Source organism: Lepisma saccharinum, chromosome 1, assembly GCF_977018435.1.
Source record: "Lepisma saccharinum chromosome 1, izLepSacc3.1, whole genome shotgun sequence".
Lineage (NCBI taxonomy): Eukaryota > Metazoa > Arthropoda > Insecta > Zygentoma > Lepismatidae > Lepisma > Lepisma saccharinum.
Genome location: NC_139229.1, coordinates 11,775,809 through 11,800,822, shown reverse-complemented (window position 1 = coordinate 11,800,822; position 25,014 = coordinate 11,775,809). Strand labels below are relative to the sequence as shown.

The 25,014-nt window shown below is 39.1% G+C and overlaps 1 protein-coding gene across 1 annotated transcript; it reads right to left on the bottom strand.

The window, feature by feature from the left end:
- Positions 1-7,996: 7,996 nt before the first annotated feature.
- Positions 7,997-17,678, bottom strand: LOC145992816 (CD63 antigen-like). The gene is made up of 4 exons (XM_083129207.1): positions 17,500-17,678; positions 16,350-16,520; positions 11,963-12,184; positions 7,997-9,505 (listed from the first exon to the last, which is right to left on the bottom strand). The coding sequence occupies exons 1-4, from the start codon at positions 17,527-17,529 to the stop codon at positions 9,440-9,442; spliced, it is 489 nt and encodes a 162-aa protein (XP_082985333.1). The 5' UTR covers positions 17,530-17,678; the 3' UTR covers positions 7,997-9,439.
- Between the last annotated feature and the right edge of the window lie 7,336 nt (positions 17,679-25,014).

Genomic DNA, 25,014 nt, shown 5'->3' with positions numbered 1-25,014 from the left:
ACATTAGTTATTGCTATTGAGCTGTACACTCATCTTTTTTGCTCTCTTTGTAAGAGTTTCGCACTATAGTCCTCCTCCTCCACACCTTATTGATTCCAGTGGTGATTTTTTTTATCAGATGTATGGAATATATACAGGGTGTTTCTAAAGGTCGTTTACAATGCTTGGGAGGTGATTCCTCACACGAAAACAAGCAAAAAGTCTAAGTTCCATTTTTACGACTGAGGCTTCGTTTCCGAGATAGGAGCCCCGCAAAAGGTGACAAAGTGAACGTCACACCTAACTGGGACGAATAATATAACAGAGAGGCAGTTCCAAGGGAATCATAAAGGAATCGTATGTGCTCAGTGCGGAAGTCACTATAAAAAGTTCACTGCACGCATGCGCAATGGAGTCCTTAAAGGAATTGGGGATTTCCAGCAAGAACAATACATGGAAAGGGTATGTAACGCAGCAAGAAGGACCGTGACAATGAGAAATGCATTCAAGACAACACATCCCGACCTCAAACATCAAAACATGAGCACGGTTGCATACCCCAGTTACACGCGAGGAATGAACGAATCATGTCATGTGGCATACGAGAGACACATTACTCCACCAGGAGGAGGGAAAGAAAAACACAATATCAGATGATTGCGACAACTTGTATTTTTACACGCGACAACTACGTAATATCCCCCCCCCACACACACACACACAACAAACAACAAATGCTACAATATCTTACGCACAGACAGTCCGTGTCACTGTACACCAACTGAAGATGTCACTTTCACCACACAAAGGGGGTGGGGAGCAATACCAAGAGTGTTCTCACTGAGATTTGCCGAGGGCAATAATCACAGACGGTTTTCAAAATTTCTGCCGTTTACTTCTACGCAGAGATGACAGCGACGAATCAAGGAATATCGAGTACGAGCAAACAAGCCAGGTGTATCTGCTACCGTTGCGGCGGCGACGTTGATGCGAGCAACGAGGTCCTCAGCTGATGTGACAGGTGTGTCGTATACGAGGGTTTTCATTTCTCCCCAGAAGAAAAAATCGAGTTGAAATCTGGCGACCTCGGTGGCCAAGGCACAGGCTCATCCCTACCAATGAACCTATTGCGAAACACGTCATGCAGGAAATGTCGTACATTACAATCGAAATGAGCTGGTGCACCATCGTGTTGGTACCACATTTCTTGCCGCAGTGCCAAAGGTACGGTCTCCAACAGTTCAGGCAGAACCTCACTAAGAAATGCATGATACGTGCGACCATTCAGGCGAACAGGGAGAATGTATGGTCCAATTAAATGATCATGTACTATCCCGCACCACACATTCACTGAAAACCTGTGCTGGTGATGGGCCACAAAAAGTGCATGTGGGTTGTCAAAGTCCCATACATGACTGTTTCTACTATTGAAGACATCCATCCTGGTGAAAATGGCTTCATCTGTCCACAATACGTTTGCCCCGAAGTGAGGGTTTGTGTCCAGCTGATGCAACAACCATTGGCAAAACTCCATACGAGGGCGAAAGTCACGAGGTAACAGTTCTTGTACTTTCTGCAGTTTAAAAGGGTGCATTCCTTCCTCTGACAACACTCGCCAAACATTCACATGAGACGTGTTTCGTGCCCGAGCGAGCACTCGCGTACTGGTGCCAGGATGTTCTGCGACCGCTATTAACACATCTTCTGCAAACTCATGTGTACGTACACTTCGGGGTCTTCTAACTTCTTGCCGCGGTGGTAACACTGACCCTGTTTCACGCAGTCGACTGTCCACTACCTGAAAGAAGGTGTGAGACGGTAAACGTGGAAAGCGTTCTCCATTAAGACGCCTTGCCTCACGGCTATTACCACGTGCCTCCCCATACATGAGATGCATGTCTGCTAGCTGCTGGGTCGTAAACGCAGCCATCTGTGTAATAGGGAGCTGGAACTGCAAAGTATTGTTTTTGTTTAACACTGACACACTGCACAAATTGGCCGTATCACCGTACGAACACCACAGACCAATTGTTGCGATACTTGACTTGCCCACTCCACCACGTCAACTTCTTTCAATACAACATACTAGTACTCTTCAATGCGTATGACAACCTAGAGCGAACTGCTGATCATATCCCAGCACCTGCAACACGACTGGAACGACTGCCGGAGAGAACCAACCCTTCGAGCTCCTCTCGCGGGTACAGCAGTCATGAAGGTCAAACGTAGACTAGGAGAGCCAGACTTGCCTGCGCAGCGCTTCCAAAACTGGTCTCTTTTACGTCACAATGATCGCGTGCGAACACTTTTGGTATTGCTCCCCACCCCCTTTGTGTGGTGAAAGTGACATCTTCAGTTGGTGTACAGTGACACGGACTGTCTGTGCATAAGACATTGTAGTATTTGTTGTTTGTTGTGTGTGTGTGGGGGGGATATTACGTAGTTGTCGCGTGTAAAAATACACGTTGTCGCAATCATCTGATATTGTGTTTTTCTTTCCCTCCTCCTGGTGGAGTAATGTGTCTCTCGTATGCCACATGACATGATTCGTTCATTCCTCGCGTGTAACTGGGGTATGCAACCGTGCTCAACTTTTCGGATTTTGTGTTCGGTGCTCATGTTTTGATGTTTGAGGTCGGGATGTGTTGTCTTGAACGCATTTCTCATTGTCACGGTCCTTCTTGCTGCGTTACATACCTTTTCCATGCATTGTTCTTGCTGGAAATCCTCAATTCCTTTGAGGACTCCATTGCGCATGCGTGCAGTGAACTTTTCATAGTGACTTCCGCACTGAGCACATACGATTCCTTTATGATTCCCTTGGAACCGCCTCTCTATATGTGATAGTATTCGTCCCAGTCAGGTGTGATGTTCACTTTGTCACCTTTTGCGAGGCTCCTATCTCGGAAACGAAGCCTCAGTCGTAAAAATGGAACTTAGACTTTTTGCTTGTTTTCGTGTGAGGAATCACCTCCCAAGCGTTGTAAACGACCTTTAGAAACACCCTGTATATTGGGTGTCTTCGATCATTATTATTATAACAGCCGGCGATGCAAGAACTACTTGCGAGGGTTTGACCAGCGAGTGCATGGAGGGGAAACAGCTGCAGCTACTAGCTATTTGCGGCACCAGCATGCACAGTTTTTTCCGTCCACTTGCTTTCTTCTCTTCTCTACCATTGTGTGTGGTGCTGCTCCAAAGATTCAAGGTACAGTGTGTAACTAGACTATGAGAAAGTACTTGAAACAATCATGTGTAGAGTTCAACATGAGAATGACAGACGTGTCATATTTTTCTGAGGTAATACTGTGACACATATCTCCTATAACTGTTGGGGATTCGACATTCTCACCACATGTTGCCCCATTACTGGTTGAAAACCTCGACACCTCTAGGTAGGATTGTGGGAGGGAGACTGGCAATCCAGAGATTGGCCTAGGACCTTCAAGGGCTGTCAGAGTCACAGGTTATTAACTAATGCAAATGTATGAATACAGGTCATTTCAAAATAAGACTGTATTCTATCCATCTACAGCACATTGGCTACTTTAAAATGTTACAAAATATTGTTTAAATGTGCACATTTTTGGGGAATGTAGCAAGAGTAGGGGAGCGCACGTAGCAAGTGAAAGCATGCATGCATGTTCAAACTTGACTCCCTACAGGGCAAATTTTAGTACCAAGCTTGTCAACAGGGGTATCAAATTAAAGATAATTTTCCAATATCATTAGTAACAAAAATACAGTGCCAAAAAGAAGAAAAGTAAGTTTAAAATTAACATTTTATTTTCATTGGAAATATTTAAAACATGAGAGGACCAAATTTATCGAGTATTGTTGGCACAAATTGAAAAAAGAATGTCCCGATATGTCCACTTCTTTCAGATATATGGATGTTTTTCTAATACACTGCACATTGAATATTCAGTCAGGGGAGCATATGGGGGAGGGGCATCTTTGGGAAAATACATCTCTTATGATGGTCTAACAATACACCAAACTTCACCTTTCCCCTAAGTATTTCTGAAAAAAATCCTTTGTTTACTGGGCTATAATTATGCACATCCTGTAAACATCATATGAGCATACGTTTGAAATTTCTAAATTTGGCTAACCAGTAACAAAGTTACTCAACTTCATGAAGTTAATTCTTGTCACATTGATGGGAAATAATCAACAGACCTTGTATACTGCGAACCACAGACAAAGGACCTGTACATAACTGTGTCCTGTTCCTACATGGAGCATTCTTCCTTATGGCCCTAAGCTGAATGGAATAATTCAGACAGCCAACATGAAACCGTACAGGGTCATTCCATGATTTTGTGACACCTGCAATTATTTTTCATGTTTACGGAACCCTATCATGTTATATATCATTGTCAAGCTTAAATCCTGTAGTTTCTGAATATGGCAACAGTATTCCATTCAAGAAAAAGACAGTAATGTCTAACTGCCCTGGTTTCGCCAATTCCTCACTTGCTGTTTTACCTGTGTGGAACAGTTTTCATCAGTGCCACCACAAGAGAATCTGTTGCCTTGGAAGACAGCTGTTCATAGTCAAGCCTAACTGCCCTGGTTTCGCCAATTCCTCAATTGCTGTTTTACCTGTGGGGAACCGTTTTCATCAGTGCCACCACAAGAGAATCTGTTGCCTTGGAAGACAGCTGTTCATAGTCAAGCCTCACTGCCCTGGTTTCGCCAATTCCTCAATTGCTGTTTTACCTGTGGGGAACTGTTTTCATCAGTGCCACCACAAGAGAATCTGTTGCCTTGGAAGACAGCTGTTCATAGTCAAGCCTAACTGCCCTGGTTTCGCCAATTCCTCAATTGCTGTTTTACCTGTGGGGAACTGTTTTCATCAGTGCCACCACAAGAGAATCTGTTGCCTTGGAAGACAGCTGTTCATAGTCAAGCCTAACTGCCCTGGTTTCGCCAATTCCTCAATTGCTGTTTTACCTGTGGGGAACTGTTTTCATCAGTGCCACCACAAGAGAATCTGTTGCCTTGGAAGACAGCTGTTCATAGTCAAGCCTAACTGCCCTGGTTTCGCCAATTCCTCAATTGCTGTTTTACCTGTGTGGAACAGTTTTCATCAGTGCCACCACAAGAGAATCTGTTGCCTTGGAAGACAGCTGTTCATAGTCAAGCCTAACTGCCCTGGTTTCGCCAATTCCTCAATTGCTGTTTTACCTGTGGGGAACTGTTTTCATCAGTGCCACCACAAGAGAATCTGTTGCCTTGGAAGACAGCTGTTCATAGTCAAGCCTAACTGCCCTGGTTTCGCCAATTCCTCAATTGCTGTTTTACCTGTGGGGAACTGTTTTCATCAGTGCCACCACAAGAGAATCTGTTGCCTTGGAAGACAGCTGTTCATAGTCAAGCCTAACTGCCCTGGTTTCGCCAATTCCTCAATTGCTGTTTTACCTGTGGGGAACTGTTTTCATCAGTGCCACCACAAGAGAATCTGTTGCCTTGGAAGACAGCTGTTCATAGTCAAGCCTAACTGCCCTGGTTTCGCCAATTCCTCAATTGCTGTTTTACCTGTGTGGAACAGTTTTCATCAGTGCCACCACAAGAGAATCTGTTGCCTTGGAAGACAGCTGTTCATAGTCAAGCCTAACTGCCCTGGTTTCGCCAATTCCTCAATTGCTGTTTTACCTGTGTGGAACTGTTTTCATCAGTGCCACCACAAGAGAATCTGTTGCCTTGGAAGACAGCTGTTCATAGTCAAGCCTAGCTGCCCTGGTATCGCCAATTCCTCAATTGCTGTTTTACCTGTGTGGAACTGTTTTCATCAGTGCCACCACAAGAGAATCTGTTGCCTTGGAAGACAGCTGTTCATAGTCAAGCCTAACTGCCCTGAATTCGCCAATTCCTCAATTGCTGTTTTACCTGTGGCGAACTGTTTTCATCAGTGCCACCACAAGAGAATCTGTTGCCTTGGAAGACAGCTGTTCATAGTCAAGCCTAACTGCCCTGGTTTCGCCAATTCCTCAATTGCTGTTTTACCTGTGTGGAACAGTTTTCATCAGTGCCACCACAAGAGAATCTGTTGCCTTGGAAGACAGCTGTTCATAGTCAAGCCTAACTGCCCTGGTTTCGCCAATTCCTCAATTGCTGTTTTACCTGTGTGGAACAGTTTTCATCAGTGCCACCACAAGAGAATCTGTTGCCTTGGAAGACAGCTGTTCATAGTCAAGCCTAACTGCTCTGGTTTCGCCAGATATTGATACAACAGTCAATTACAACACTCAAGTAGCAAACGAACGAATCAGGAAGACCGTAGCCATCATTCTCGCTTGTTTATGTAATAATCTTTAAGAGAACTGAAGGGGTAAGTTTAAAATGCTATTTTCACCTTCCTTGATAAAGCACAATTATAGGCTACTACATTCTCATTTTTATCATTTTCTTTTTCAAACACACTTAAAATTGTACAACAAATTTATTTCTCTGACACACCCTTTATGCGCAACAGACCTCCCTTGTTGGAATGTACTATTGTACGTGAGTGATAGCTGTTCAATAGGTTTTCTAGTGGGTGTGTGATATCTCACTAACCTGTAGGCCTAGTCACAGCAGCTGTTCTAATCGTGTGACCTTGAACTTCTTTTTTTTGTCAGGATACAATTTTTCGTCAACTACTAAAAAAAAATGTCCCATATTTTTTTAAAAAATGTTTCGTACAAAGCTTATTTTGAAGTTAAATGACTAATAAAATAGAAATGTGGTTCAACCCCTGCAACCTGCATCCATTTAGTGGACACAAAGACACACATACGTGAGCAGCGAATGAGAGGAATCAGTATGTTAGATTGTATAAAATCATGCTATTTCTATACAGTTTCTAGAATCCCCCCCTCCTCTCCAATGGACATTCTTGAAGTACAAAGATAATAAATATAAATTTTATTTAAATATAAATGTATGGGTCACGGTACATCAGTCGACCTCTGTGGCGGAGTGGTTAGCTCAACGCACTATATGCCAGGGGTCCCACACTTTAGTTCAGTTCGGACATGGATGTTTGCATTTGTCCCAATGAGAATACAGAAAACTGAGAAAATGTGAATAACAGGGGGATATACTACCGCATAGGGGTAGTCTTTAAAAAAAAAAAGTCGTTATGGCGCCTGACTACCATGCGAGAGACCCCGTATTCGATACTCTGTGGGAGAGAACTGGATTTTTTCCCACCTGTTAAGCGGCTCCAGCACCCACCCAGCGTCGTATAAAGTGGGTACCTGAAGGAAACTTTGGGGGGCAACGGCGGCCATGGGAGTGGTACTGATCACATCACCCCCACCTTCAACCATGATCAAAGAGTGTGAACTTCACCCCCCCCCCCATACACCTTCATGGCGTTGCGCAAAGCACAGGAGAGCACTATTTTGTAGTAAGTATAAATATACGAAGACTTATATTATGTACCAGTAAAATAAGCAAAATACATGTTAGTCTTCACAAAATATTTTATTACAATTAATGATCGATTTGTGTAATTTGGTTGCAAGATAACTTTCAGCAGAAAGTAACTTACTTTTTTAAAGCAAGTACCTGCAACTAGTTACCATTTTAAAAGTAACTTTCTGAACACTGCCCTGTACATAAGATTCAATATATGGAATTTAGGGATTTCTTGTATGCCAAACAAGATTGGAGTTTTAAGTCCACTTTATGCACAGTAAAGCGAATTGGGACTGGACCTACAGTTTAAAGTGGGATCCGAACCACTGTATGCCTCCACCGGGTATCAAACCTGGGACCCCTTGATTACAAGGCAACGACGTATGCCAAAGAAGATTTTTTTCCATCTGGGAAATTATGTAAAATGATCCAGCGATTTGGATTAATCATACAATTGAAACCATAACGTAAAAAACACAAATACGCAAAATTGTTGCAACTGTTATTGTGTGTCAATTTATAGAAATAATCTAAAATTAACAGCAATTTTACCCATTAACAATATTCCAAGTGGTGTTGATCCCATTCTACATACAAAATCTACAAATTATCAAAAAACAAGATTTTATTTAAATCTCAAAATTACCAAGAATAGCACAACTTTACTGTACACATAATATATAATAAATATGTAACTTACAAAGCATACTGTCACAAATTTCCAAGTTGAAAAGAATTAACCATAATAGCTGACCTTGAAAGTACTATTAGGTGAACGGTTTCTTGTGGCAGTATGCACAAAACGTTAAAAAATATTTGAACTTAGTTACCGTACAAGAAAACAACTTTTTTTTTCCAGAAAACATCTGAGTAAATAATGTATCAAGATACTGGCACGCTATCACACACTAACTTGATAGAGAAATCTGTGCCATACAGTGTTATGTACATAACAAGTAGCACTATTATGTAGTTTCAGATTCATATTGAAAAATATATTACAAATTCAAATCTCCTTTTTGGCCGAGCCATAATCTTTTACTAATGTATTCCTTCGTACTTCTTGTCGGAATATATCCCAGTAGTGAAACGCACTGACATTTCACACCAAAGTGAGATGCCTGCATGGTCCAAAATGATGCAACCGATTGACCTGCTATCAAGTGGCACATGTCGCTTGTTGCTTATCATTTCAGTGTGAAATCTCTTAAAATACACATTGGAAGCATGATAAAAAAAATGAAATATTTACACGACAGGAGCATAAAACTAAATCAACTTGTTTTAAAACTCAGAACGAGGTGTTCGAATTTCACAACGTATCGGCATAACCTGGACCATAGCTTCCACCATATTTTGGTATGGAGTTTATTTCATACATTTCCAAAAGTAGATATTATCAGTTACATCATGGCTAAGCAACTTACTGTTTTGATTGACATGCAACTTGAATAAACTGCTCACCAAGACATAAAAGTCTACACATGCGTAAAGGTTGAAGGCAACACACACTTCCATAAATCCAGAAATACCATTAATTACATAATAGTGCTACTTTTTTCTTTAACGATACTTTCATAATATTGAAACAGTACATCCATTATGTTGTACATATAAACAGCTGCTGAAGGAATGAATACATGGATGCATTTGTTTTGAGATGGGGCAATCTGTCTTAAGTACAATATACAACACCATTTTTTTTTATTTCAAAAAACCTTTTCCCAACATCAGATCTGAACAGTGAAAAAAGATCATCATACTCCTCTTCGCTCCCTTTCTTGCACTTGGATAAAATAATACAACAGCAAACAGATTCCTAAAATATGAGTGAAAGAACGCTCATTATGTGTTTCAAACTTGAAAACACCACAAACTTATGCTGTTCTTAATGTGATGCACTTTTTTTTCATTTCTCAATGTTCCATATTTCTAATTAACAGAACTATTCTTCCTTTGTCGTAGATTCTTGAAGTATTGAAATTTTTAAAAAAGTCTGCTGCACTAAGATCCTTTAATTTCTTGATTTGAAGCAATGGATATTTCACACTTAAACAGTCTCGTATTCCTTTCTAATTGACTTTGCAAGGCAGCACGCAAATATAACTCCGACAAGCTGCAGAAAGAAAAAAAAACTTGTTTAGTACACAAAAGATGTCAACAAATGTTGCTTAAAATAAGTATTGGATACAAAAGAACCAACGATAGGCATATATTGGTTGTTGTTGTCATGCATGTAATGGGAGATTTCACACCCAAGCAACACGTGTCACTTCTGGATTTCACCAACTGAACAAAGGATTCTGCACTATTCACACAAAATGTGAAATAACACACTATAAAGTTAATTTTTCTTAAATATGAAATTTAGAGTTCACTTACTGAAGTTTAAATTATCCTGAGAGTTATGCAATTCACTGAAAATTTATTAATTCTGCTGTAAATATCAGAGAAGTAAAAATGGACCCATTTATACAGGAATAAACTAGATACTCTGGTAACTACATAAATGTGCTATTAGAAGAGGTATGTTTATTTTATGTAATAAATGCAGTTACTACACCAAAATGTCAATTTACATACCTTTGAACCCGAAATTTGACTCAGTTTTTGTACCAAAATTTTGCTTTTTTATTTACCAAAAATATGTGCCTCTACACATGACCACTACAGTGTGAAATCTCCCTAGACATTCAGAAAACCACACATACTCCGTACACTCAATTTGCTAAACCAAACTCCTAGACTTTTCCACATAATTGAAAATGTTTTCCAGACCATTTTATAATGCAACAGACTAATATAAATGTTATTTTTTTTCACACAAAATATCTATAATCAAGAAACTTTTACAAGTAATCACGTGGAATCTGATTGTTCATTCTTTATTTCTGGTAGGCAGGGTGTGAAATCCCAGGGGGAATTCCTCCACCTATAATCGTCCTAAAATATCTCCTCCACCAAACTTTTCCAGGGGGGAACGGTTTTTGTTCTAACAGCAAAAGAGCAAAAGATAAACAACAATTTTTGAACTCTAATATACTTTGTGTAATAACATTGAAAAAAACCCAACAAAGAACGAACCAAAAATAGTCTCATCTCCAAGGACACAACTCTGCAATCCCCGGGACCACAGACATTAGTCAGCCTTGTTATTTCTTCTCCATATCTCACTGCCTTTCATCAGCTGTCGCAAAGTATGTAATGCGTTTACATGCGAATTTCATGTAGAGAACTATTATCTTCTCAATGTCTTTATTTTGCCCTTTCCCCAAGTCATATATATACATCATGCATTTCAGAAATAACTGAGGGGTTACAAAAATTTATTGCAAGTATTGAACTTATGTTAATGAAACCTGTCCAGCGACAAACTAGGAATGCAAAGTTCCCCCCCCCTACAAGTGTTCAATGTGTGCACCATGGGTGACACGACACACATCAACATCGGCCTGTTGACAGTGTCTATCGTTGCGATGAGATGCTCCTTTAAGGCTGCAATATCCCATGGCATCTGCGAGACAAATACCCTGTCTTTGATGAAACCCCACAAAAAGAAGTCACAGTGTAAGGTCCGGTGATCTTGGGGACAAAACATTGAGTGGCACCTAGTGGCAGACATACGAACTCTTAGCTTAACAAAGCATACACGCACAAACTGTTTACATTCCTCGATCATTCTGGACTGGCTGCAGTAACGTTAAGTTCAATAGTTTACTTGCAGTAAATTTTTGTAACCCCTCAATTATTTCTGAAACACTTGGTACAGTGTGGGTGTCCCTTCGCCCCATCACCAATCTGCAGTGAATTTGAACCCTGCTGGTTAAGAACAAAAACCATCAGATCACATATACAGTGTTTCAAAATGATCTGAATGATAAAAACAAGTTCCGTGAGCAATACCAAACAATTACGGATCCACAGATAGAATATCCACTGAAATATATTCGAACACATCCTTAAGTTTTTTTTTTTTTTTTTTTTTTTTAAATGGCTGCCAGTGGCGAGGAGAAAACATTTTGAGAGAGTAGGGTCAGTCGTGATTGTGCAACGTCAGTTTCATAAAACAATTTCAAAGAACTCTATTGCATTAGTGCTGCTATACTGAAACATGTCTGAATGGAGCTAGATTACCGTACTGACGTGTACAGAGTGACGAAGGGTGATCCTATTGAGCATTTGGAGTTAAGTTCGCAATAACCATTGGCACTTAAACTTTAACAGTATATTACATATGTGTGAATCTTATTTTGACAATTTATGAATAAAATACAAGTTGAAACCATTCAAATCATTTTGAAACACCCTATATTATCAGTGGCAGAAACAAATATTCCTAGAGGTATGTTTACTTGAACCTTAGGGACTTGTGGGGGATTCTTTGCAGAGATTTTCTTAGCAAGGAGCTTTTGCACATGTACAAGCAAGTTTGTTTGTCTCATGTTTGCGAGAAACTTTTATAACTTTCACACACTCGCCTGAAGATAAGTGAAAAGGTGGGTGCCCTTTTGGAAAACATCGATCACATTCAACTATTTGAGCTCAATGCTACGTAACTACTACTTTAACATACCTGGATAAATGCAATACCAATTCCAACACCACCAATCTTCAATGCATTGCTTTCAATGAAATCCTGAAACTCAGCCAAACATCCTGTCTGATACACAACTGTGGCATTCTTCGAATAAGAGCATGAATGCTCAATGTCATTCAGGCAGCAGGAACCAGGTAGAGTTTCATTTTGAAACACACGCTCCCAGTCTCTGGGGCCATCAATTCCACAGCATTTCAACTGAAATATTAATTGCCACACGTCAATTATGCAGTAAAACCACATATGATGGATCAGATACTTGCAAGTAAATCATTCACTATTTATAGAGAAATTAATGATGCAAAATCAACACAGGTACAGCTCAACAAGTTTATTTTAGGTTTCATCATCAATTAACATGAATCTGTGAACTGTTTACACACAAAATTGTGATTCAAGTCTTCAATTATAGGGGTAAAATGCTATAAAGAGTGTTACACTTTTCAGAATCCTAAAAATTACTTTATTTGAATTTAATGAAACAAACAATCTCATTTACTTAGTGAAATTTAGAAAATTTCACATAAGTAATTTTAAACCAAGTTTACCACATCCATCATGAAACAATCCAAGTTTAAAATAAGTACTTAGAGTGCTAATCACACACACACTCATTATATATATATATAATGGATAAAAGCAAGGAGGGCCAAAAGGGCTAAGTAAAATTCAAATAAGGTAAAAGGAAACACTCACCGGACAGTAGGAAAATTCAATTCAAGGTTCCGTCTTCTGTTTCTTCTCACACCGATGATGCTATAAATTAGCGAAAATTTTGAATTTTCCTACTGTCCGGTGAGTGTTTCCTTTTACCTTATTACACACACACACACACACACACACATACATATACATACAGAGTGATTGGTAATTCCACCTATTCATGGAAAGTGGTAATACTAGAGCACATTTGCAACAAATTTGACCCTATGCACCAGATTTTCGTGACATATTCAGACTTGCAACCAAAAAACTACTAATTGTGAAAAAAACTACTACACCCTGGGCACAATCGACATGTTGCTAACAGCTGACGATTGAGTGACTACTGGGGAAAAAATTCATGCCCAAAATTACCATACCCACAGAAAGAAACAGTCATTGGAGCACACATCATGAAGAAATTTGGAAATTATCGTTTAAATCGAAGAGGATTACTAAAAAAAATGGTAACACACTTACCGAAAAAATTACGGAAAAAACTTCCTAGTTTCATAAGCTCTCCAAAAATATACAAATGTTGTCAACTGGCACACGGGTTGGGAAAAAAATTTGAATATAAAGCGGAGGTGTGTTGTAGACCCCCATCTGACAAGAATTCTGTGGTCGATGAATCCAAATTCGACCGCGATGGTAATACGTTTTCATAATGCGCATTTTTGGTCCCCTAAGGGTCATAACCCCAGAAAATCTAACGAAAAGGCTCACCAGAGAAAATTCTCGCTAAATGGGAATCATCCACAATCATGTGATCGGGCCATTCTATCTTCCACAAAACCTAAACGGCATTACCTACGAAAACTAAGGAAAGAATTGACGACACTGCTGGAGGATGTGCCGCTCGCCACAAAAAGGGGTATGATTTACCAATGGCTACCCAGCCCACTATTTCTGGGGTGTGCGACAGTGGCTGGACGAAAATTATCCCATGTGATGGATTGGTTGAGGCAGCCCGACCCCCTGACCGGTGAGGAGTACGGATTTGAAGCCATGTGACTTTCACATTTGGGGTCACATGAAAGAGTTAGTCTACAGTACACCAGTGTATTCCCAAGAGGAGTTGAGAGAGAGAATTGTGACAGCCACCCAATACATGAGACTGAGTGTCAACGCGAGTGACTTGTGTCTGAAGTATGCCGCAGGTTGTGTGCTTGCATATGTAACCGGGGGAGGCAATTTGAACAGGATTTGTAGTTTTCGTAACAGTTAATTCGGACAACCTGGAATCATGAGAATGGTAAATAACATTATTATTTCACTCATTTTTGTTCCTTTATTTCTCACAACCGACAAAGAGGTCTACAACGTGGCTTCTCCACTTCATATTCAGATTTTTCCCCCAACCCGTGTGCTAGTTGACAACATTTGTATATTTTTGGAGAGCTTATGAAACGAGGAAGTTTTTTCCGTAATTTTTACACTAAGTGTGTTACCATTTTTTTGAGTAATCCTCTTCGATTTAAACAAAAATTCCCAAATTTCTTCATGGCATGTGCTCCAATTACTCTTTCTTTCAGTGGGTATGGGAATTTTGGGCATGGATTTTTTTTCCAGTAGTCACTCATTCGTCACCTGTTAGCAACATGTCGATTGAGTGCCCAGGGTGTAGTAGTTTTTTGGTCGCAAGTCTGAATAGGTCACGAAAATCTACAAACTCTAATAACTCGAAACCCATTGATTTCCAACCCCTGGTGCATAGGGTCAAATTTGTTGCAAATGTGCTCTAGTATCACCACTTTCCAGGAATAGGTCGAATTACCAATCACCCTGTATATGTATGTATTATATACACACACACACACACACACACACACACACGGAGTTCACAAACTTCTCTAGTGTGCGGATCACATATATATACGGAGTTGAATTCAAAAATTTACTTCAATGGTCATTTGCCGTACATTTACGAAGTTAGCAATCCTGAGTAATGCTTGGACATCGTACTTCCTCATACTGCCACTAGATGGTAGGCAAATGCTCATAACTGTTGTCTGATAGCGATATGCTTGCTTCCCTTTTCTACAGTGCAGGCGATTAAGGGGGCAGTTGCCCCCAAATTTTCACCACTTTTGCCCCCGCACTATGCTACATCTTACATACAAAGGGAAATGTCTTTGCCCCCCTCGTTTTGGCACCTTTTAATGTAGCATGCATGGACTGTAGACTGGTTAATTGCAAATAATATAAAAGAACTTTGAACTAGGAAGCATAGTTGATAGAAATGGAAGAATAGATGAGGTAAAGAGAAGAGGACAAATGGGTGGTGGACTACATCAAAGCATTCGAAGATTGATATGGAACAGGGATGTACCTATGAAATGCAAGAAGGTAATATACAACACATACTATGTGTCAATAATTACGTATGGAGCTAAGACTTGAACAGTGACAAGAGAGCGACAAAAGATCAGGCAGTGGAGGAGGAGTATATTGGGGAAGAGTAGAAGAGATAGAATGAGGAGATCTGACAAACAGTGGGGATGGTGAAGCTTCAGGACAGGATAGATCAGGTACAGATGAGATTGTTCGGACACACGAAGAGGATGGATGCAGAAAGACTACCAGTAAGAGCTTACAATGCACAATGAGTGGGAATAAGACCAAGTACAAGATGTGGGTGTAAAGAGGAGATAGCGGAGAGTGTTAGGAGAAGACTACAAGATTGGAACACCGTGTAAAGAGAGGAGTAGTGGAAGACTAGGAAAAAATGGAGAGGCTTGACTTCTATGCCGACCCACCCAGAGGCAGGAAACTGAAGGATGATAAAATAACTGAACATTTGCCTTGTGGCTTACCATAACAGTATTGTGAAACATTTTAAATTTGCGTTTCGAGTGAAAATTGTCCAAAGTTACATTACATTAGTCAAATGAAAACCTTAAAAGTCTGACCAAAATTACAGGACAGACTGTATACAGCTGAAATTTACATGAGGTATCTACTATTAATTTATAAGACACTCTCATGACTGCAACACTGATCAGCGAGCTTCAAAATGGCATTCTTTGTCATATTAAATATGATGCCTCCTTTACACACTTGCACCAGTGAATAGGAGTGTTTCCTTGCTCTCTGTCAGTCTAAAACTTACAGAAATTTCTCGGCAAATGAAAATTTAATCTCTTTTTGTTCAGTTTTGTAGTGTGATTAGAGTTGCTCGCTAGATGGCAGTGAGGGCCTACCACGTGAAGTATGTGTCATATGAATGACGTAATAGAACTGAATTCAGTGTCTTTGTGTGTGTGTGTGTGTGTGTGCGAGCGCAGCCTGGCCACAAGTGGTGGTACTTTGTTGTCGTACAAATTGTGCTTTTGTGTAATATACTAGTAATTTTTATTCATTTTTGTATTCCTTAGCTGTGTTACTTTATTCATTCATCCAAGAGGGGCTTGGTCACAGGCAGATAGGTGGAAAGGCCTTCGCAGTAACTGCAAGTGGACCCCAAATACTTATTTCTCTTGAGGTACACAGGCACTAACTCAAAATTGAAAATATATGTAGATCAGCAATAGGTCTGTGCTAAAACTCGGCTAACTTGTGGAACCCTACATACAAAAGTGTACTAGATAAGAAACAAAAATAATTTAAGGTTTTCATTTGACTCTCCTTTGTAAATGATCCAAGATTCTTTAGAACTCACATCGTGCTGCAAGACATCCCATGATTTCTTGCTGTCTGTTCCATTTCCGTAAGCATACATGGTTTGATTCATCTTGGTCTCCAGCATCTCCTTCACGTCGTCTCGCAGCACGTACCCAGCAATTCCGCCAGCCAGTTCCAGGACAAAGATCAACACCAACAGCACTGAAAACTGAAGAAAGAACAATTAGTATCCAAAGGAACAAGATTATTGAAAAGTAGTACGAGACAAGCACTTGGTACCTAAGATTCTTGAACTTCTAGGCAATATTGAAATGAAGAGCATGATTTTTTTTAAAAACAAGGACCCTGCTTGTCATTTCTATATTCAGCACACAAACCTGACTATAATGTTTTGACTCAAAAACTGAAAAATAAGTTAAACCTAATTATGAAATTATTGTTTTTATTAATGTATTATTATTATTCATTTAAGTATGAATCACATAAATGATACATTGCAAAGGTAAAGTTCTCCCTGCACATAGCACCCTGCCATGAAGGCACATTTAGGGGATGTGGGGGACAGGAACCTGCATATTCTCAAACTGTCATTTTGGTGGTGATGTGATCAGCACTACCCCTGAGTAATTACATTTATTTTTTACATATGCGTATACGAACCAACCCTCTACTATGTCAATGGCTGAGGGCCCCCTAAAGGCTTGCTTGTCTTGCCACGTATTGACTAATGATAAACAAAGAATATTATTTAACAAAATAACAATTACAACATAAATAATACATAATTATAGCAAAATTTTAAAATATATGTATTAATATATCAAGCAAACACAACCCAAAAATTGCAACAAGAAAGTGGTACATGCCAATAGCCATGTACTGCAATAGATTTCTAGTTGAAAATAGTTCAAAACATGGCCCCTATCTTAGAGTATTCAATGTGCAATTTCTACTGTAACTGTCAGTAATACTCAGTATATCAAACTGTAATATAATTTGTCCATAATAAATTTAAATTTCCTCCTTGTGCTTTTCTTTGTTCAAGAACCTACTTTTAGCACCACAAAAATATTGGTTTTTCCCAGAAAAACAGCAGATTTCCATGTTTTTCAGACTGGTTGACACCCTGAATAAGATATGTGGAAGCAAGATTAATATTTAAGTGTTAAATGGTTAAAAATACTTACCGTGATTATCATGCAATGGTTCTCTTTCATGGCACCACAGCAACCAAAGAATGCTACCACAAATACGATCGCACCGACAATAATTAGCAATAGAGGAGCCGAAAATACTCGGTCGTCCAAGAAGTGTGTGTAATCATAGTAAGCACTCTGGATTATTGCTCCCACTGTCAGGACTGCAATTCCAGATACCTGAAAGGAATAAAGAAAATTATCAGCATATCATGAACAGGGGTAAAAAAAACTATCCTATAATTCAGTTGCAAGTCCCTCTTTTCTCAGAAGCAAAGCTTTTTTTCTTCCTTTCCTTTGTGGCAAATACGATATAAAAAGGCCAAGAACAGTGCTCGAAAGATCTTTTTCACAGCCAGTTGCCAGCTCTGAAAATCAGGCACCAGGAAAAGATAAATTATGGCTAATGAAAATATTACAGCAAAACATCACAGTCGGCATGGCGATGAGGCGACTGAGATATTTCGAGCCCTGGCCAAGAAACTACTATTAGAATAAGATAAAACTACACATTTTGAAATATGATCAAGAAAAATTTAATTTATTAAATAATACAAAACTGAATTAAAAGTAACTAATTCTTCCTAAAGAAGACAATTTGTAACAGCATGAATAATAACCTACACTATACATTCTAATATATGGCTGACTCTTACCATATTGCCACAAAAAAATTTAAAATTCTGCTAGTAACAGTGAAAAAATATATAATGGCATGTTTTTTATTCTGATTTAAGGATACATATGATACAGAAAACACATATTTTACTCGCTATTAAAAAAAATGCAATGGAAATTTCCTTACGCGAACTCTAAATACTGAAACAAAATAATGTTTGGTACTGATTTTGAAAATTCAGGCATCCTGTATCGTTCTACCCTTTGGGCATGAAGACTTGTAAAGATATCACTGGACAAAGAATGATTTATCTTTTGGGTCACTTCATGCACTGTAATCTACATCATCTTGTTCAGGTGTATGCTTTAAGTCCCCCAAGATCTTACGGTGATGACCACCTCAAGTTCTTGTTCAACCTCTCTTTTTTTACCATCCCTTTTTCACGCATCTGATATTGCTTTGTTCTCAATTGAAACACATCAATTACAGATATACAGAATATTCATGCCGTGCAAGCAACTATTAGATCATTCATTCGGTTTTTTAGGTAGTGCTTCAATTGATTCCCAATAGTTTCATTTACTTCAACAGGTTTTGCACAATAAGAAGATTCTGCAATTCCATCTGATGAGGAGATGAACATGTGTGTGTGTCTGTGCTGAAAATTTTTTAAGTTTGCAGATACTGAGTAGCTTTCAGCAAGTGTAGAAGGTTGCTTTTGGGAGAGCTACAACTTACTTCGGGTCATTCCATGTCAAATCAACCAATTTTTTAATAAATGGTTGCATGACCATTTTAGAAAATTTCATTTCTAGTACATACGTTTGTACATGTTTCTAGATATCAAAACCAATGTTCAAAAAAAAAATATTGTCTTTAGTTCTCCTGGGGCAGCCATTTTTCCAACATGGCGCATGGCTTTTTTTTGCTCATGTAGCAGTATACAGAAACCTTAATATCTCAAAAACCATTAAAGCTAGAGACCTGAAACAAAATTCATTTTGTAGCTAATGAAGTATACTTCCTATGATATTCAGGTATGTTTTGCTTGAAATTGCATCGTAAGTACTAAAAATTATGGGGGAAAATGGGGTAACAATAGTTAAAAAATTGTATTTTTAAACCCGACTTTTTTAATGAAGGGGTTTAGTCTAAGGCTTGAATTTTTTTTTCATGTGTAGACCTACCTACAGGGTGTCTGTAAATAAAATATCAGTGCTTAGAAATGCACCCCTTTTTTATATCATGGGCTCAAACATGGCCGTTCATTGAATTTTGAGTTTTCGGGGTTAAATATCTCAGATGGGTCACTTTTAAAAATTCTGAAATTTGGCACATAGGAAGCCCTTCATGAACCTAATTCACAGGAAAAATCTCAACTTTTAGATTCAACTAGTCTTGGTCAACATGAGGTAACATATGTCACCTAATTTCTGACATTGCAAAGTAAGGTTAAACTACATTCCATACTTACAATAATGAAGTCTTTTCTTTCTATTTTTTAAATTAGGGTTAAATAAAGGCTCAGAAAATATAGTAACCTAAGGTTTTAATACTTGACTTACCATAAATTGAAATTAGAAGGTATGACAATTGAAAATCTGCGAAATTTCATTGCAAAAGGTTTGATTTATTAGGTACCCACGACCAGTTCCAGCTCCAAAACTGAGCTTCCCCCATATTTTTATCAATGTAGCAGTACATGCAGCAGTGGCATGCAGTTAGGCATTGGCATAGGCAGTGGCATGTCCAGGAATTTTGAAAGGGAGGGGAGGTAAAAAAAAGGTAACGGTAAAGTGCTCCCCTGTGCTTAGCACCACGCCATGAAGGTGTATAGGGGGTGTGGGGGTAACGCCCCACACTTTCTTGATCCGGTCGTGAGTGGGGGTGATGTAATCAGCATCACGCCCCTGACCGCCTTTACCCCCCCAGGGTTTCAGACAGGAACCCATGTTATTCGATGCTGGGTGGGCACCGGGGCCGCTTCCATCATTAGAAAAGTTCCCGGATTTGAACCGGCCGGGGATCGAACCCGGGACCTTTAGCATGGTAGTCAGACACGTTACCGACTGAGCCACCGTGGCCAACCGAAGGGACTTAGTATACAGCCCTGTTTTTGCCACATTATCCTGCCTTTGACGTAATTGTTTATGAAATACTAGGCCAAAGGTATTAAGTTATGACCCCCACAAACCCCTCCTTGGGCACTCCACTGAAAGTAGGATATTTATTTTGGAGTGTCAAAGCTGGTAGAATATATTATCTTTTGATTCCTTTATTTTCCACTTTTTTTTTCTTCCAAGAAAAGACATTTGTTGAAATAGATGTGAGTCATGCACAGCAGAAGATTCAGAGACATGTTTTGATAGGATGTGAGGCAAGCCTGGAATTGATCTGTGCATGTACAATCTCTGCTGTCATTCTTCCTTTGCCTAATGTGCCGAGAGTAGTGACTTGTGAATGTTCGTTATCTGTGACAGGAAATGAAGTGTTCTGTAATATTTTTAATTGGAGAGGACTGTCATAAATACCCATGTGGTAAGGTTCCCAAAGACCTAACTAATCTTAACAAAGTCAGTGAAAATGATAACACTTCTTAGGTCAAGACTACAGGTGTATGGCTTAGAGACAATATGCAAATACCATTAAATATAGCTTTTTATATGGTAAAGTATGTTGTGATCTTAAGAAGTACCACTTAAAGAAAAGGTTAAGTAAGGTAAGGTAAAAAAAGTGTCAAGAAAGCCTTATACCAGTTAAATCAATATGCCTGATATGTTGGGAGTAAAAGTTTCATATGTGGAGAAAGTGACTCACTTAAATGCCAGAATTGAAATCATGTCTTTGTGCCAAGCCAAGGAAAACTAAAGGAAATGCATGAAGTCTGTTCTGTATTTTATGCATCTCCTGTTTCAAAACTGAGGAGGCTGATTGCAGAAAAACAATAAAGTGATCTTGCTCGAAAAACTATTCAAATCCTACAAGGAGTGCAAAGGAAACTGGAAAGTTGCTTTTCACTAAGCATTAAAACTGAAGAAAAGGAAAGCAAGTGTGACAATCCTTTGCATGGCCAGTACAATCATATAATTGAAATTATAAGAAGAAAAATGTAAACGAGCAAAAAACTAATGTTGAAAAGGTCAGAATCATCAGTTTGATCGCTACCACTTGGCCAAGAAAAAATATGTGAAGAACAGAAGGTTTCTGATAATTACTTAGGAACTTAGTGGAAGAACAAAGAATCCTGCCTGATTTAACAAAGAGAATGAATAGGAAACTGGAGCTGACAACACCAACTGGTCGTGGGTACCTAATAAATCAAACCTTTTGCAGTGAAATTTCGCAGATTTTCAATTGTCATACCTTCTAATTTCAATTTATGGTAAGTCAAGTATTAAAACCTTATGTTACTATTGTTTCTGAGCCTTTATTTAACCCTAATTTAAAAAAATAGAAAGAAAAGACTTCATTATTGTAAGTATGGAATGTAGTTTAACCTTACTTTGCAATGTCAGAAATTAGGTGACATATGTTACCTCATATTGACCAAAACGAGTTGAATCTAAAAGTTGAGATTTTTACTGTGAGTAAGGTTCATGAAGGGCTTCCTTTGTGCCAAATTTCAGAATTTTTAAAGTGACCCATCTGAGATATTTAACCCCGAAAACTGTCAAAATTCAATGAACGGCCATGTTTGAGCCCATGATATAAAAAAGGGGTGCATTTCTAAGCACTGATATTTTATTTACAGACACCCTGTACGTAGGTCTACACATGAAAAAAAAATCAAGCCTTAGACTAAACCCCTTCATTAAAGAAATCAGGGTTAAAAATGCAATTTTTAAACTATTGTTACCCCATTTTCCACCATAATTTTTGTACTTACGATGCAATTTCAAGCAAAGCATACCTGAATATCATAGGAAGTATACTTCATTAGCTACAAAATGAATTTTGTTTCAGGTCTCTAGCTTTAATGGTTTTTGAGATATTAAGGTTTCTGTATACTGCTACATGAGCAAAAAAAAGCCATGCGGCATGTTGGAAAAATGGCTGCCCCAGGAGAACTAAAGACAATATTTTTTTTTTAACATTGGTTTTGATATCTAGAAACATGTACAAACCTATGTACTAAAAATGAATTTTTTCTAAAATGGTCATGCAACCACCCTTGGATGGTTTGGCATGGAATGACCGACCGACCACTTTTGGTTTCTAATGAAATTTAGATTATAACACCCTACAGCAAGCAGTAACACCTAGGTTTATCTTTGAGACAGTGCAAGGCTATACTGAGGTGTAGTGACTAACTCTTTACATTAGCAAATAAATAACCATTGGCCACTAATAAATTCATTATTACTCAAAATATAATAAGTCTAACACCTACTTGCCAAAATTGATTTTTATAAACTCTAAAACAGCATTCAAGGCCTTTGACAGACTACACCGCCTTGAAAAATTAGATCTTTTTTTAATTGATAGATTTTGAAGTTTTTTATGTATGAGGGATGCTCAAAAAGTAATGCCCCACATTTTTTTCTCAATAGAGGTTAAAGATATCGAAGTGTCTTGTTCCTGAGTCAGACTGTGATGCTTCCTTAGTTTGTATGCAGAGTTTCACGTTCGACCGATACGCGGTAGCAGTGTAGTGGTGAGTAAAGATGGCAGGTCTGTTTGACACTCATTACAGAGAGCGGTAATTGAATTATTGGCGGCCAAGAACGAAACTGTGGTGAATATTCACAAACGGTTGTGTGCTGTCTATGGAACATCTGCAGTGGACAGGAGTACCGTTGGGCGATGGATGAAGAGGATTAAGTCCACAGAAGGTGATGAAGTTGAACTGTGTGATCGTCCCTCCACTTCAAATAACCCTGATGTGTTTGAACGTCGTTGTTGATGTTTTGGCCCAAGGTGAAACAGTAAATTCTGACAGGTACATCAACACGGAGCAACTGAAGAAACACTACAGGAGAGTTACACCAGACACAAATGTGAAGAAAACCACCGAGGCAATCTTCAGAGAGACTATTTCGTGCTGCGAAAACAGGTTATTAACTAATGCAAATGTATGAATACAGGTCATTTCAAAATAAGACTGTATTCTATCCATCTACAGCACATTGGCTACTTTAAAATGTTACAAAATATTGTTTAAATGTGCACATTTTTGGGGAATGTAGCAAGAGTAGGGGAGCGCACGTAGCAAGTGAAAGCATGCATGCATGTTCAAACTTGACTCCCTACAGGGCAAATTTTAGTACCAAGCTTGTCAACAGGGGTATCAAATTAAAGATAATTTTCCAATATCATTAGTAACAAAAATACAGTGCCAAAAAGAAGAAAAGTAAGTTTAAAATTAACATTTTATTTTCATTGGAAATATTTAAAACATGAGAGGACCAAATTTATCGAGTATTGTTGGCACAAATTGAAAAAAGAATGTCCCGATATGTCCACTTCTTTCAGATATATGGATGTTTTTCTAATACACTGCACATTGAATATTCAGTCAGGGGAGCATATGGGGGAGGGGCATCTTTGGGAAAATACATCTCTTATGATGGTCTAACAATACACCAAACTTCACCTTTCCCCTAAGTATTTCTGAAAAAAATCCTTTGTTTACTGGGCTATAATTATGCACATCCTGTAAACATCATATGAGCATACGTTTGAAATTTCTAAATTTGGCTAACCAGTAACAAAGTTACTCAACTTCATGAAGTTAATTCTTGTCACATTGATGGGAAATAATCAACAGACCTTGTATACTGCGAACCACAGACAAAGGACCTGTACATAACTGTGTCCTGTTCCTACATGGAGCATTCTTCCTTATGGCCCTAAGCTGAATGGAATAATTCAGACAGCCAACATGAAACCGTACAGGGTCATTCCATGATTTTGTGACACCTGCAATTATTTTTCATGTTTACGGAACCCTATCATGTTATATATCATTGTCAAGCTTAAATCCTGTAGTTTCTGAATATGGCAACAGTATTCCATTCAAGAAAAAGACAGTAATGTCTAACTGCCCTGGTTTCGCCAATTCCTCACTTGCTGTTTTACCTGTGTGGAACAGTTTTCATCAGTGCCACCACAAGAGAATCTGTTGCCTTGGAAGACAGCTGTTCATAGTCAAGCCTAACTGCCCTGGTTTCGCCAATTCCTCAATTGCTGTTTTACCTGTGGGGAACCGTTTTCATCAGTGCCACCACAAGAGAATCTGTTGCCTTGGAAGACAGCTGTTCATAGTCAAGCCTCACTGCCCTGGTTTCGCCAATTCCTCAATTGCTGTTTTACCTGTGGGGAACTGTTTTCATCAGTGCCACCACAAGAGAATCTGTTGCCTTGGAAGACAGCTGTTCATAGTCAAGCCTAACTGCCCTGGTTTCGCCAATTCCTCAATTGCTGTTTTACCTGTGGGGAACTGTTTTCATCAGTGCCACCACAAGAGAATCTGTTGCCTTGGAAGACAGCTGTTCATAGTCAAGCCTAACTGCCCTGGTTTCGCCAATTCCTCAATTGCTGTTTTACCTGTGGGGAACTGTTTTCATCAGTGCCACCACAAGAGAATCTGTTGCCTTGGAAGACAGCTGTTCATAGTCAAGCCTAACTGCCCTGGTTTCGCCAATTCCTCAATTGCTGTTTTACCTGTGTGGAACAGTTTTCATCAGTGCCACCACAAGAGAATCTGTTGCCTTGGAAGACAGCTGTTCATAGTCAAGCCTAACTGCCCTGGTTTCGCCAATTCCTCAATTGCTGTTTTACCTGTGGGGAACTGTTTTCATCAGTGCCACCACAAGAGAATCTGTTGCCTTGGAAGACAGCTGTTCATAGTCAAGCCTAACTGCCCTGGTTTCGCCAATTCCTCAATT

Bases quoted from the DNA above. Each gene is read 5' to 3' on its own strand.
- LOC145992816 (XM_083129207.1), bottom strand. From the start codon at position 17,529: ATGAAAGAGAACCATTGCATGATAATCACG. The intron at 16,521-17,499 runs GTAAGTATTTTT...TTCTTTCTTCAG, and splicing joins ACCATTGCATGATAATCACG to TTTTCAGTGCTGTTGGTGTT. The intron at 9,506-11,962 runs GTATGTTAAAGT...TTCTTTCTGCAG, and splicing joins TTGGTATTGCATTTATCCAG to CTTGTCGGAGTTATATTTGC.